The sequence below is a fragment of the Calonectris borealis genome, chromosome 11 (genome assembly GCF_964195595.1).
Source record: "Calonectris borealis chromosome 11, bCalBor7.hap1.2, whole genome shotgun sequence".
NCBI lineage: Eukaryota > Metazoa > Chordata > Aves > Procellariiformes > Procellariidae > Calonectris > Calonectris borealis.
The window spans coordinates 5,198,197-5,212,129 of record NC_134322.1 but is presented as its reverse complement, the minus strand read 5'-3'; the positions used below and the strand labels follow the sequence as shown (position 1 = coordinate 5,212,129).

Genomic DNA, 13,933 nt, shown 5'->3' with positions numbered 1-13,933 from the left:
GCGCGTGAGGGACGCCGGCCACCGCCCGGCCCCGTGCCCAGGCCTCCCCGCCCCGCCCCTTCGCCCCGCCCCGCCCCTTCGCCCCGCCCCCGCGGCCCTCGCCCCGCCCCTTCCCTGCCTGTTTATCCACAGGCTGTGCACGTGGTAGCTGTGCCGCGCCATTGGCCCTCTCGCCAGGTAGCTGCAGCCGCCCTGCCAATCGGGGCGCTGTCCACGCGCGGCCTTCCGCACCCGATTGGCTCCGCCGCGGTGATCACGCAGCGTGACGCACTCCGAGTGTGCGCCCGCCGAGGAACCAATGAGGAGGGGGCCTAGGGGCAGCCCGCGGCGAATAGTAGGGCGAGGAGCTGAGGGGTGGCCAATGAGGAGCGGACCGGGGCGGGACTTTCCGCTGCGGGCGCTGGCGGAGACGGGCGGGTTTTAAAGCAACCGTCGACGGCGGCCGCAGGCTTCCCCCGGAGCCGGGGAGCGATGGCGGCGGCCGGGCCGGGCCTGGGCCCCGGGGCCGGCGGGTGGGTGAAGACGCTGGCCCTGGTGCTGGAGGACGAGGCCCGGCGCGGCGGCGGCAGCGGCTACTGCAGCGGGGACACGGTGTCCGGCCAGGTGCTGCTGGAGCTGGCGGGCCCGCTGCCGCTGCGCGGGCTGCGCCTGGAGGCGGCCGGCCGGGCCCGCGTCGCTTGGAGCGAAAGCTCGGGCTCTGGACCTGGGGCGGGAACCTGGGGGGTAGCGGTGAGGGCGCCGGGGCCGCGGCCGCGGCGGGAGGCGGAGGTGCGCTACCTGGACATCCGGCAGAGCCTCCTGCGGGACCCGCCCGAAGGTGAGGGGCGGCCGGGGGGGAGGGGGGGGAAGTGGGCGGCGCAGGGCGTCGTGGCCCTGTGGGGCCGCGGGCCGGGCCCTGAGGGAAGGCTCCCTGCCCCGCCGCCATGTGAGGGCCGGCGGGACCGCCCGCCCGCCGCTGCGACAGCGGGGGTGGGACCGGGGGAACTGGCGCCTCCTTCGCGGGGGAAGGCGGCGGGGTAGGGCTGCGGGGCCGGGTCCCCCCTGCTCCCGGGGGTGGCGGCGGGGCCCCGGGGCACCCTGCCGCAGGAAGGCGCCCGCGCCTGCTTTTCCCGGAGAGGGGGAAGGCTGGGGGCTGAAACCCTCCCTGAGGAGAAACCGGCATCGGACCTGGATGCTGAGAGACGGCGTGAGGCCTGGGTGGGTGCCCGGCCAACGGGGAGATCGTTCCCCCACTGGAAACCTCCGGCTGGTGTAGCCACAGCCCTCAGGTGTGTGCCCAGGGGAGGCGTGCCGCAGCTTCAGCAAGGGTCACTCCATTCTTTGCATAAACGGCTGAAAAACGCGGAGCAGGGCCAGCAGCAGGTCTGCAGCTGGCAGTTTCCTATGCTCTCTCTTGGTTTCCTGCAGAGGTGAGCTCTCCTGCGAGTCACCTCGGGCACCTGCGTGTTCCGTGTGCTCTGTAAGCAGCACCTGTGAAGCTGCCCCTGGGAGACCTCGAAGCAGTCGGCCTCCTTTGGCAGCGGGTTAAGAAAGCAGAGGAGGCTCCTTCTTGCATAGGTCTCTAGCTGGCAGTTTGGTCGCTCAGGCGCTGCAGCCCTACGGCAGTATTGAAAAACCTAAAGGAAATGGCACTTCGTTCTGTAAGGGTGAAACGCATCCCAAGTTTACTTGTAGGAGAAGTAAATTTAGGCCTTTAAAAATTGTATGATTGTAGGCCCTCTATGAATGTATTGAGATTACATATATTAATAGTATTTCATAACACTGACCTTAAATTGCAGCTTTTTAGCACAGAGGTTAGTTTAATAGTTAATTGAAAAAGGAGATTAATTACTGTCCTGCTGAAAAGAAACTTACTTTATGCTTCCCAGAAGCCATTTTGGATTAGAAATTGGCCAGAGTCCTGAACCGAACTCAAGGTCTCCATGTTTCCTTGATTTTTTCATTGAAATCGCATCACAGCATAAATAAAGCATGGGCTCCAATCCAGAACCCACTGGGATCAATAAAAACTTCTAGTCCCGTGCATCTGGGTGGTTTTGTACATAAATAATTTATAAAAGCATCTGCTTTGTTCTTCTATTTATGGAATAACTAAAACATACTATTCATTTTTATCCCACAGGTGAGGAAAGCTTAATTCTTCTAGATGGAAGACATGAATTTCCATTCAGCTTTCAACTCCCTCAAGAGTAAGTTAAATAATCCAACCTGAAGGGATTATGCTGACACTGCTTGTTGTGGAACATTAACTTCATGTAATGTGACTTGTGTTTTTTTTAATATCAAACTGATAGGTCAGCTTTATATGTTTGTCTTAATCAACCACCACATAGATGTGCCTTGTTTGCTTCAGTTTCCCTAAGGCCCTAAAAGTACAAGCTGTAAATTGGTAAACATTTACGTACACAGGAAGTGTTCGTGTTTGGAACTGAATTATAAACTTACGGTAATGCTTTTATGACTGCTTGTTTCAGACCCCTGGTGACCTCTTTTACTGGGAAGTATGGCAGTATTCAGTACTATGTAAAAGCAATCCTGGAGAGGCCTGCAGCACCTGATCAAAGTGTACAGACAGAGCTTCAGGTCATTAGCCATATCGACGTCAGCTCGCCAGCTTTATTGGTAAGAGGGTCCTCCACTCCCCCTCCCCCCTTCAAAGCCAGCTGCAAAAAATAATTTGCAAGAAGCATTCACATCCAGCCATAACCATTTCCATGTTATTCTGGAGTGTCATTTTCTGACTTCTGAAAGCATATAAGCTTCCTAAGCTTTTCTCTATAAATAGATGATCTTAGGTTGTGTGAATAGCAAACAGAGTGGCTTTTTTTAATACCATTGATTACATCCCTGCTGGCAGAGATGCTCTTGCCAAAAAGTTATGCAGGCTTCAGATGCATAAATAAGGCTTAATAATAATAATGCACAAGCATAAAGTAGTTACTCTTAGCAAAGCAGCCACATTCACAGGGCTGCAGTGTCCTAAACTCTACAATAATAGTAGGTTGAGGAACAGTAATTATAGAAGAGTATTAATCATGCCCAGCCTGTCATTTATGCTCTGGCCATTATGTTACGTATCCTTCCATTTTGCATGTCGTTTTCTAACATTAAGTGTGTGCATGCAGCTGCTTCAGAGATCTTTTCAGTTATTTCCTTATGACAGATTTGGCCACATTAAAGCATTGAGTTTCTAATAATCGCTAGAAATACTGTAGAGTAATAAGAAAGATCAGGCATTAAGTAATGAGAAAATAGGCAAGATGGAAGCTAATGAGCTGGATTCTTTTATCTCAACCCATATTATGAAAATAATATAAAATTATACCTTGCACTTTCATGATAGCAACTGGATCTAAATGGTTATTCATTTAAATATGAATGAGTAATTTCTATTTTATTTAAAATGCTAGGATAATTTTAACATTTCATCATGATGTGAACGTAGCTAAGAGATGTTTTGAGCAGGGTTTTTTCCTCTTTATATGCTTACACTTTAATCTTTCTCTCTAGAGAGAACTTGGAGAAGTGTTTTGGCAGTGACAGCTGTAAGCAGAATATAGTCTTTATATTCAACAATGTGTATTAGGAGTATGAAGACAGCATAGGATAGAGTAGACCGTAGGTTATTGCACAGGAGAGGGCTGTGGGGCACATAAAGTAGGCAGTGCCTGTCTTAATGGACTCCAAGGCTACCACTAAAAAAGTGCAAAACATCACAAATTTTAGACTTCATAACTACATTGACCGGGCACTAGTGCCCAGTAAATCATTTTAAGTAGCTTAAATCCGGGCGTGGACCCTTAACATATGTACTTGTATGTTGTAAGTTTATTCTAATGAAAATTTTACAGACAGTGTAAATGTCATAAAATGTGACAGTCCTCCATGTGACAATCCTCCATGAATAATTAAGATGGTTTTTGTCATGAGCCTCAATTTTTTGGGGGTTGTGTGGCTCGCAAGCTATGAAGATGCATCACCTTAGCCCAGTGTGTATACATTTACCCTTTCTTATGAAGGATACAAAGGTAAAAACAGTTTACCTGCTTAACTACTAGTTGCTTGCAGCTGAAATTAATTCTGCATTCTTCTGCACTGAGGAACATGGGCATAAATACTGCAGGACTCCATTAGACCTTTAAAAAGTCACACCTATAAAATTTGCTAAATCAATCATTTTGAAGACAGATTACGTTCAAATGCACATTGTCTCTGTGTTACCTAGTTGATACGGTCTAAATGCAGGCTGGGATTTTAAAACAGCCATATGTTCAGATAGCCAAACCTTGGTTCCATTTTACGTGGTGGCCAAACTCTAGTTAGATTGAGTAGTACCGTGATTCAAATCAAGTGCATTTTAGAGCTAGATTGCAATGACTGATATGCATAACATTAAACTGCAAGTGATTGATAGCTTTATGCCATAAAATGAAAAATACTTTATATTTTATAGACACCTGTTCTAAGAAGTCAGGAGAAGATGGTTGGCTGTTGGTTTTTCACCTCTGGGCCAGTGTCTCTCAGTGCCAAAATTGAGAGGAAGGGATACTGTAATGGTAAGAGTAGTTATCTTCAAAATGTGAATATTAAACATCTAATAGGATTTTTTCATCTCTGTGAAGCCAACACTTTATAGTTGAAGGAATAGTTCATTTAGTAGGTAGTAAACAGATCCATACGAGCTTGCTTCAACAAAAATCACCTTGCCTTTCCCCTCACTCCCCCCTTGGGAACATAAATTGAAAGGAAGTCCTGTTAGGTAGTAATCTTATGGAAAAGCCATGTACATTTGAGTGTAAAGAATCATAAAATGCTTTTATTTGGAATAAAATAATTAATTGGGGATGTAATCAGGTTTTTATGTCCTGTTCGTGTAGGTTTACACTTCTGTAAGAATGAGCTTTAGCAGCTTCTTTGTCATCTTGATAACATTAGATACATTGAGGAAATAAAAAATTCTGAAATTCAGTTAGTACTATATAAAAGGAAGGCTAGCGTGTAATTTGTAAATAAAGTTTTTATAGCTCGTTCATATTATGCTTAATGTTTCAAAATGAATGATTGTTTATATGTAAAATGTAGTAGGTGGCTATAATTCTGCTTGGATACCACTCTGCAAAAAAAAAACAAAAAAAAACAAAAAAAAAAACAACAAACAAAAAACAAACTAGCTTAAGGAAACTAACAAGTATTGTTCTCATAACATTGCAGATGATGTACGTGCTGCATAACATGCTTTGATACTCCCAGAGGAAAGTTGGTAAATAGAAATTATTCATTGAACTTTTTCTGTCTTTTAAGGGGAAGCCATACCAATCTATGCAGAAATTGAGAACTGCTCTTCTCGTTTGATTGTTCCAAAAGCCGCCATTTTCCAAACACAAACTTACCTGGCCAGTGGGAAGACAAAAACTTTCCGTCAAATGGTTGCCAATGTCCGAGGAAACCATATTGCCTCTGGGAGTACAGATACCTGGAATGGGAAAACTCTGAAAATCCCACCTGTATCCCCCTCTATACTTGACTGCTGTATTATTAGAGTAGAATATTCATTAGCTGTAAGTATGGATTTTTATTACAAATGTACATACTCTTGAATACTGCATTGAGTTGGGACAGAAGAATTTTCTCTACTGAGCAGCTATTAGATTTTGAATTTGGGAACAACAATAAATATAAATATATACTGTATATGTGAGAGACTGAAGATCATTAAGAGATACTGAAATGGAAAGATGGGAATAATGGGGAAAATGGAAAAATCTTTCTGAGGAAGAAGCAGCTTAGCTTTAGACCTGCAGAGGTTATTAGGGGAAAGTAGTTCAAGCTGAATGGGTTCCTCTAGTGATTCTTTTCAGAAATGGGAAGATAAGACTGAAAGTCAAGTGCATAATTATTTTTGTCAACCTGTTTTGTATTTTTTTAATGTCATCTAGAGACACGGTACAGAAAGAAGGAAGTTGCTGGAAAATGAGGAAAGCTGCCAGGGTATTAGCTAAATATATCTGGGATGAGAAAACCCCTAACTTCTAAACAATCTGCAGTATAGGGGATAGGGGTAGCTTCTAGGAGCAGCAATTCAGTGGGGTCTCATGATGTTTTTTTCTTCTATTTGGGGGTTGTCGCATAGGTGTATATCCATATTCCTGGTGCTAAGAAATTGATGATTGAAATGCCTCTGGTGATTGGCACTATTCCATGTATTGGATTTTCAAGCAGAAACTCCAGCATTACCAGCCAGTTTAGCATGGATATGAGTTGGCTGGCATTGACCATGCCAGAACACCCTGAAGGTAATACATATTGAACTCTTCGTAATACAGCATAGTAGTGTCTACAACAGGATAGTAGTGCCAGTTTAAAGGCACTAGTAGGGATGTAGGCCATTAAAGTATGACTCAGGAGAAGCGAGGCACATAAATCTAAGTCAAGATCTAAAAGGATTGGTGAGGATGCCCTAACTCCAGCCTTTAAGTCTCTCTTTACCCATATCTGGCTACTTTCAGCTGAATCTTGAAATAACTAACTTCTGATAGTGGGAATTCTACTTTGGAGATAGACACCTTGAAGTTAATCGTTACTGAATATATGTTGATACAACACAGGTTTGTTGCTGGAGTAGCCATAAAAGCATCTGTAGTGTCCCTGCTGAATCACCTAAGCTTACTTAAGAACATAATTCTAGTTACAGTATTTATGAGTATAGTGCACTTCATACGATTTGACGATAGTACAATGTTTAATAAATACAGTCTTCATGGTCTTGGATACTGTAATAAATTGTCTTGCTGTGAGTGAATAGTTTGAAATTTGACCGTAACATCTCTTGTGTTTCAGCACCACCAAATTATGCTGATGTAGTGTCTGAGGAAGAGTTCTCCAGACATGTTCCTGCTTATCCACCACCAATTGACTGTGAGGAACAATTGTGTTGTCCTGTCTTTGCTTACATACAAGAGTTCCGGTTTCAGCCTCCACCTCTTTATTCAGAGGTAAAAAAATAAACAGCAGGTGGTGTTTTTACTGTCAGATGGCAAAAAATCCCCACATACAGAATGCAAGAATTGTAGGCAGTAATTGTTGCCTTTCTTCTCTCTGTAGATCGATCCACATCCAACCGATGTAGAAGAAATTCAGCCCGTTTCATTCATGCTCTGAAGAAGATTTGTAATGAGCATCATTGTGATGAATGTCTTAATCTTCCTGCTGCTTAAGCTGATAGTGCAGCTAAAAAGGAAACAGTTTTCTTTTTCAAAACTTAAGTTTGTGTACAAGAAAGACAAAGGAAAATGGAGAGGGAGGTACGAGCATGTTTGGTGATGGAAGAGAATCTGCTGGATTAGTCTGCACAGAGGATATTGTTGGGAGCAGCTATGCTTGGGATACTTGAGAAGTACCTGAAAATACTGAATGCTTTCTAAAAAGTGGAAATACTACATAAAGTACGCGGAGGAGATGTAAGGATCTTCTGAAGAGAAAAGAATTTTTATTTTATTTGGAACACTCTGGAAGAATTTACGTAATGATGTTGAGAACTTCCGTAACAGACCTTGCGTAGTAGAACAGAATGTGGGGTAAGAAAACATTTCCAAAAGATTCCAGTGTTCAAGGGGCTTCAGTTTTGCACTGTCTGCATCCAAGAAAAGAACACTACTAAAATGTGGAGTGAAGTCTTCACTCTAGCTTAACTTTGTATATCATGAGAACCTGCCCTTCTAGCAACTGCCAAATGGTACTATTTCATCATTCATAATGATTCTGAAGACATCATGGATGACAGAATAGCTATTACGCAATATTATGAAGGCAACCATTTACTGAATGAAAGACACAAGTATGTAAAAGAAAATTGAACTTTGATAAAAGCTTATGCACTATGCTTTCTTTCAAGGGATTTCTTAAGGGAATTATTCTAGCCTCCTCTACTGTGAGTTCTTTTTCTGCATCTTAAGCCTATGGATAGCATGATAAGGGGAAGCACGGCAAGGGAGAATCCTTTTGCCAACAGCAGGTATACTTAGCAAAATGGACAATACTTATTTATTCAGAAGCCTTTATAAGCCTACCTCTGTTTTGGATATTTACTTACGGTCAGATTTGAGACCAAAAAAAGTCTTGTTAAAGCTCCAGTATACTTCAAGGTTCTAAAAGGGACCCTAAATGGTTTCTGTGGTTAGTGAATGAGATAGGAGGTGTAGGGAGAGGTGTAAATATACCCAGAATAGACATAGCTTATAACTGAAGTGAAAGCAGACATCAGGGGAACAAAATCCTCTGGTAATGGCACAAAGCTTTTCATTACTCCTGCATTTTTGTCTAGAGACCTATTGTCAGGGGCTGCACTGGTCATTTGCTATCCGTACTATTTTTTGTTAGTGTGTTTCCTTATTTGTTTTTGCTGTTTCATTTTGTTTTGGTGCAATATTTTAATATTTTCTTCCTCAGGTCATTTAGGACAGTGAGAGTTTGTTGCTGCTAAGAGTGAAGGCACAGCATTTTACTTGGCCCTTCTGCTGCCTTCATATAAAGTAGAATGTTTGCTTCCTGCCAAGCATCAACTGGAATAAGTAAGCCACCATCAACAGATCACTTAAAGGAGCAGAAACACAGCATTCTCAATACGCACGTTTACAGTCGAGTCTTTAAACTCCAGGGGATTTTGAACTATTAGAACTACTCCATATGTCTTACGGAAGGGTTTGGGGTTAAAACCCGGTGCTTCATGGGGTAAAACATTGTACTTTCTGATAACTACAAGAATAGTAATTGAGTTTCCTTCATTTCATCAATAACTGCAGTTTAAAGAGGTTTAAATGGTTTTTTACGAAATCTGTCTTCATTTAAGAAGCAGGGATTTTTCTACAGGCATACGCGGATATATATTTTTAGTCTTCTTTTAGTATGACTTCCTTACATTGTTTAATTTCCAGCACTTCACCTCAAGTCACTTTTACATCAGTGTAAAAGACAGACTGATCGAGATTCATGTTTCCAAACTGCAGTTATTTTTTTCATTTGCAACTTTAAGTATTGTCTTCTATAGCAAATGCAGCTTTAACCAAAATTTGAGTGCATGTTTAGAAGGGACATTCTAAAAATTAGTATTTATCTTAAGTCTCAAGATGTAGCTCTCATGCCTTTTTATTTAAGTGGTGGCGTGCCCGTACAATCGATGCAGGATTTTCATTCACATCACCTGGACAGGGAACAAGCATATTTTCCTTAAAACAGATTCCATTATAGTTACTTGAAAAATAATGTGGCTGTGTATTAACTTGCATGTTAATAATTCAAAACATTAGCTTAAAGAACATTAGGTGCTTTTTTGGACTGTAATACCTGATAGGTGATGTGTGCTACTTGGTATAAACATGGTCAAGCAAACAAGAGCATGAAGGGTAAAGATGTGCTTTTTTTTTTTTTCCTAAAATCTTTGAGTTGTTTTTTATTATTTGCAGATAAACTGTGGCCTTAGATTGTTTGCTGCAAAAAAGACAACTATAATGTGTTTCTTAGGAAGCACACATGGCCCTTCAAAGGAGGGGTGAAAACAAGATTAAATTCTGCTCTCTGACACTTGGCTTAGTGCAGAAATTGATCCTTAAAATAATTACTGTTTGCACAATACTAAGTTCAATATGCAGGGGCTTTGTTTTGATAACTGTGAAACAGTTTAAAAGAGACAAAATAAAATAAGAAAAAAAAAAACCATGCTGTTTAACATACAGGAACATGATTGTATTTTGTACTAATGAATGAGCCCCATGGGTTCTTTGTTAATAAAAGTGTCAAACCTACATAGTGCTGTTCATCTCTGTTTTGGTGTCTCTAAGACATGGCTGCAATGTCAAGAAATGTCTGTAGTCTATCAACTTTGAACACATACAGATCTCCTAATTCTTTTCTGATCTGGGAACTTTGCCTTCATCTGTCACTGCTTTAGTTCCCAGAACTATCCATAACCAAGAATTGGAACAAATTTATCAAACATGGCCTGCTCCCACCTGTAGTTATTATGTAATATACAGGACTTAATTGTGGGTATTTTATCCATAATGATTGAAGTGGCAGGATGTGTGCTCTAATTGGATTTCTCACCTCATGTATTAATCTTACAGGATATTTTACTGTGTTTCCTTTAGACAAGATTATCTTTACTGTGTAGTTCATTGATCTAAATACATCAGAGCAACCTTACAACCATAGTACAGAATGACTAAAGCAGAGTGCCTCCCGCCGTGGGGAAACATGAGGAATTGTATCTATCTACCACATAGCTCACTTCAGCCCTAAATGAGATGATAAAATCTCTGTCAGGGTCCTGCGGTCCTGCCTCCCAAAGATTTGAGGAACAACAAACAGAACAGTTATTTCTTCTTCCTATTCCCACTTTCGAGGGAAGACAGCAAACCTCTCCTTGGAAAATCGAGGTGAAGGTGCTGTTCAGAATCACGTGTGCAAGCACTGGTGCTTGCAGAAGGGGTCATGACTCAGAAAGGAAAATGTAAAACCTCAAATTCTGGTCTTCGATTTCTAAACCGTCTCTTACTAAATGATCCCAAAATATCCTACTGCTAAGTTCACAGTAGCAATTCCACTTCATCCACTGTTAAGTTTTATAGGGGACTATTTCTGTTGGCAAACTGTAATTGTCTATTAAAATATGTTAAGTGTTTAAACAGGTAGTAAATGATGTGCTCTGCCATACAGGGGTAGAGTGGATACTGCAGGCTTGTGTTCGCAGCTCTGATACTCTGATGTTTGCATGGAAGCGTGCGATTCACATACAGAGTGAGATCATTTAATGAACTCCTGGGGCATGTTCCAAAGTACCCAAATAAGCACGTTCCGTTACTTCACCACCCAATTTGAACAGCAAAAGGGAACATCTAACTCGTTTTGTAAAATCTCTATTATATATCTCAATAAAGAAGTGTTTGGCGAGCACAGTTTGCAGACAAAGTTGGTTTGAAGATGATCGATTGCTCTACTACCCTCCCAAAAAACCCACAGCAGAAATGCCTGCTTTCTAGTAAAATTCCGCTGGTTTTCCGTACTCTCCTTAGGGTAGTGAATGAGCATGGGGAGATAGAAACCAGCTTTCAGAGTGCTGCTTTTCTAAAGCTGATTATAGAATATGTTAACATCAGTACAGGCACTACAGGCTACTGCACAAAGTAGAGTCTCTAAAGAACTAATTAGGTCTATGATGAACCCAGTCATTCACTTTTAATATTAAAATTTTATATGTGGCATAGACAGGGTGACAGCCTTGTTCCAAATTTTGTAGTGGTCATAATTTCTGAATGATTAATATGATTACTGTACTAGATTACTAGTACTGATACTAGTTTAATTAATACGATTACTAGAACATCACCACATTATTGACATTTTAGGACAACCGACTAATAACGATACGTCAAAAAAACATAAAGCACAGTTTTACGTGAAATGCAAAATGGCAACTCAAGTGGGACGTCACTGGAGTAGCTGCTTATGCCAGCAACATGCTCTGGGCTGCCTTTTAGTTACACAGGACAGACTCTATCTGATTAAGTACAACTGTATTACTGATAAATCTCTGAGCACCCATCCCTTCAAAAGAAAAGAGGAAATCCTTAGTTTTGGCTTACATTCAACCATCTGGCTGCTTGTAGGGTGAGGAGAACATGGAATGCAAGGTGAAAGTAGGAGCAAGTGCTGGTGCTTGACAGACACCTACAAATAGATTGCCTCAAATAATCTGAAGAATGCAGAGCAGCCCAAAACATTTTTACACAAATGCACAAGATATTTGCTGTGTCAATTGATGGCAGATTTTCTTCTTATTATTTGTGGTCTCAAATAACAAGTGACTGGGGTCAGATCAAGGGTACCTAAGTATCATGTCAGGCATATTTTTACTCAGCAACTGTGACAGCCTAACAAAAAGCATCACCCGAACACCAGACCAGCCCTTCTGCTTTGCTTCTCGCTCTACTCAGTGTCCCAGACCTCTGTGGACACCCTTGCCCCACTCTCCCCTCTCCAGCAAAACTGCTCATTGATACTTGGCTTGTAGGATAAGACTGGGATGGAAGTCTCTGTAGGCTCAGACAGATGCGGAGAGCAGCATAAAGGTATTTCTAGTCTTATTAAATAGAAGGAGAACAAAAGTAAAAACGGTAGGCGGTCATGGGTGTGGGGATTGTGGGCTGGACGCTGGAGTGGGGAAATGGGGCAGGATGGAAAGGAGAAGTGGTCGGTGTCGGGCAGAGGACACAGACGCAGCAGCGAGCACTCCTCTGGGAGGGCATTTAACCTGGACACCAAAAACAACCACTCGCCCCCGACTCCCGGAGTTTTATTGGCAGGACTTGGTCTCAGAGGTGGTGATGCACCCTGTGCGCAGACAGGATGCAGGTATGTAGGCTAAACCCAGCCAAATATTTTCGGCTATGAAAAACTCTCATTATTTTACAGCACCTTGGAACAGCATCAGCCTCCCCATAAATTAGGCGCTGGGCACACGAACGTACACTTTCCTCAGCCCTGCTTCAGGGAAAATGAAAGAGTAGGCGTAAGAGGTGACGGTGGGAACTGAAGCGTGGGCAACAGGGTAGTATTTTGACTGCAAGGTCTTAAACAGGATCGCTGCACACCCAGAAGCACAGAAGCACACCAGGTTTCTGTATAGGCCAGTCCTATTTGATGTCACATCTAGAATCAGGTTGTGTCAGTCACAACATATCAGACCTCAGCATGAGGAGAAAGTGATTCTTATTGCTGAACTAATTAGATTAATCAATGCACAAAAGAGAGCGTAAGTGACAAAAAGTTACATTTTCATTTAAATAATTTCAGCCCTGAAGTGCTTTTCTCCTATGTCTTAATGCGATGTGACCAATGCATTACCCTTAACAGATGAGAAAAACACTAAAATGAAAAATATTCTGCTGTCCTGAGTGTAAAATGAGAGCAGAAAGGGAAAAGCATTAACTGATCCAACAGATTCTCACACTGCAGTGTCCTGGAGGAGGAGAGAAGTGTCTGAGCGGGGTTGGCGTCCATACAGACCTATCAAGTTTTGCGCGCTGCGTGCAGGGCTGGTACCGCTTGCCCCAGCAGCGGCAGTTCGGCATCAGCACATCTCTCCCTCGCTCTGAGATCCCAGAGCAGGTCGGCCTGATCCAGGACCTGCAACGCAGCAATCAGATCTGCTGAGCACGAGGGAGCAAGATCAGAAAGAAAAGCCGTAACGCGAAGGGGCCTCCCAAGCTGCAGCCAGTCCCTCTCCACCTCGCGGCCCAGAGCAGCTGTGCCGTCGTCTGCGAGGACGCCAGCTTCCACGCCAGCGACACAACCGGCTCCTCCGACCCGGTGCGGGAATCTCGCACGTTGGGGGCAAAGGATTTGAGACGTCTGTTTGCAGGGGGTGTTAAACAGAAAGGTCCCCAGGAAGGGCAGCTTCGCAGGCTTTTTCTCACATGATCCCACCTGCCATCGCTGGGAGAGGACTTTACACTCGCCCAAACAAATTAACAATTCATTTCCAACCCTGACATGAAGATTAACCCTGCCAATTAATTCCTTAATCTCTTGCTGCCGACAAGGCTCACGGTTGCCATGTGGATGCTTGTCCATTGGGGCCTGAAGCAGGGCCATTCTTTTTAATTAATGCTGCGTCCAGGATATGGTGTAGCCGATATCCAAACATATTCCAACCATCCCAACCAGAGCTGTATCTCACACTTCACCGATGCGCCAGACAGCGTTTGATGGACACCTCCGAAAGGGCGTAGATTGCCTCAATGCTTAGGGCAGCTTTTGCTGCATAAAGGAGATGATAGATACATTAACCGACACAGTCATTTAGCCAGTTGTAGGAAATGCTTCTCGGTCATTTCCACAATAGATGTGATAGCACTACAAGTTCAACAGGATTGAA

The 13,933-nt window shown here is 43.2% G+C and overlaps 1 protein-coding gene across 3 annotated transcripts; it reads left to right on the top strand.

Annotated features, from left to right (window-relative positions):
• The first annotated feature begins 368 nt into the window (after positions 1-368).
• On the top strand, positions 369-9,800 carry ARRDC4 (arrestin domain containing 4). 3 transcript variants are annotated; one of them, XR_012675201.1, is made up of 9 exons: positions 369-817; positions 2,126-2,192; positions 2,478-2,625; positions 4,457-4,559; positions 5,305-5,561; positions 6,134-6,296; positions 6,841-6,995; positions 7,105-7,837; positions 8,449-9,800. XR_012675201.1 is itself a non-coding variant. In XM_075159855.1 (8 exons), the coding sequence occupies exons 1-8, from the start codon at positions 472-474 to the stop codon at positions 7,159-7,161; spliced, it is 1,296 nt and encodes a 431-aa protein (XP_075015956.1). In that variant the 5' UTR covers positions 369-471; the 3' UTR covers positions 7,162-9,800. The 3 variants fall into 3 exon arrangements, 2 of the variants coding, with proteins under 2 accessions (XP_075015956.1, XP_075015957.1); XM_075159855.1 differs by having other exon boundaries at positions 7,105-9,800; XM_075159856.1 differs by lacking the exons at positions 369-817; positions 2,126-2,192; positions 2,478-2,625 and adding an exon at positions 3,487-4,031 and having other exon boundaries at positions 7,105-9,800.
• The last annotated feature ends 4,133 nt before the right edge of the window (positions 9,801-13,933 follow it).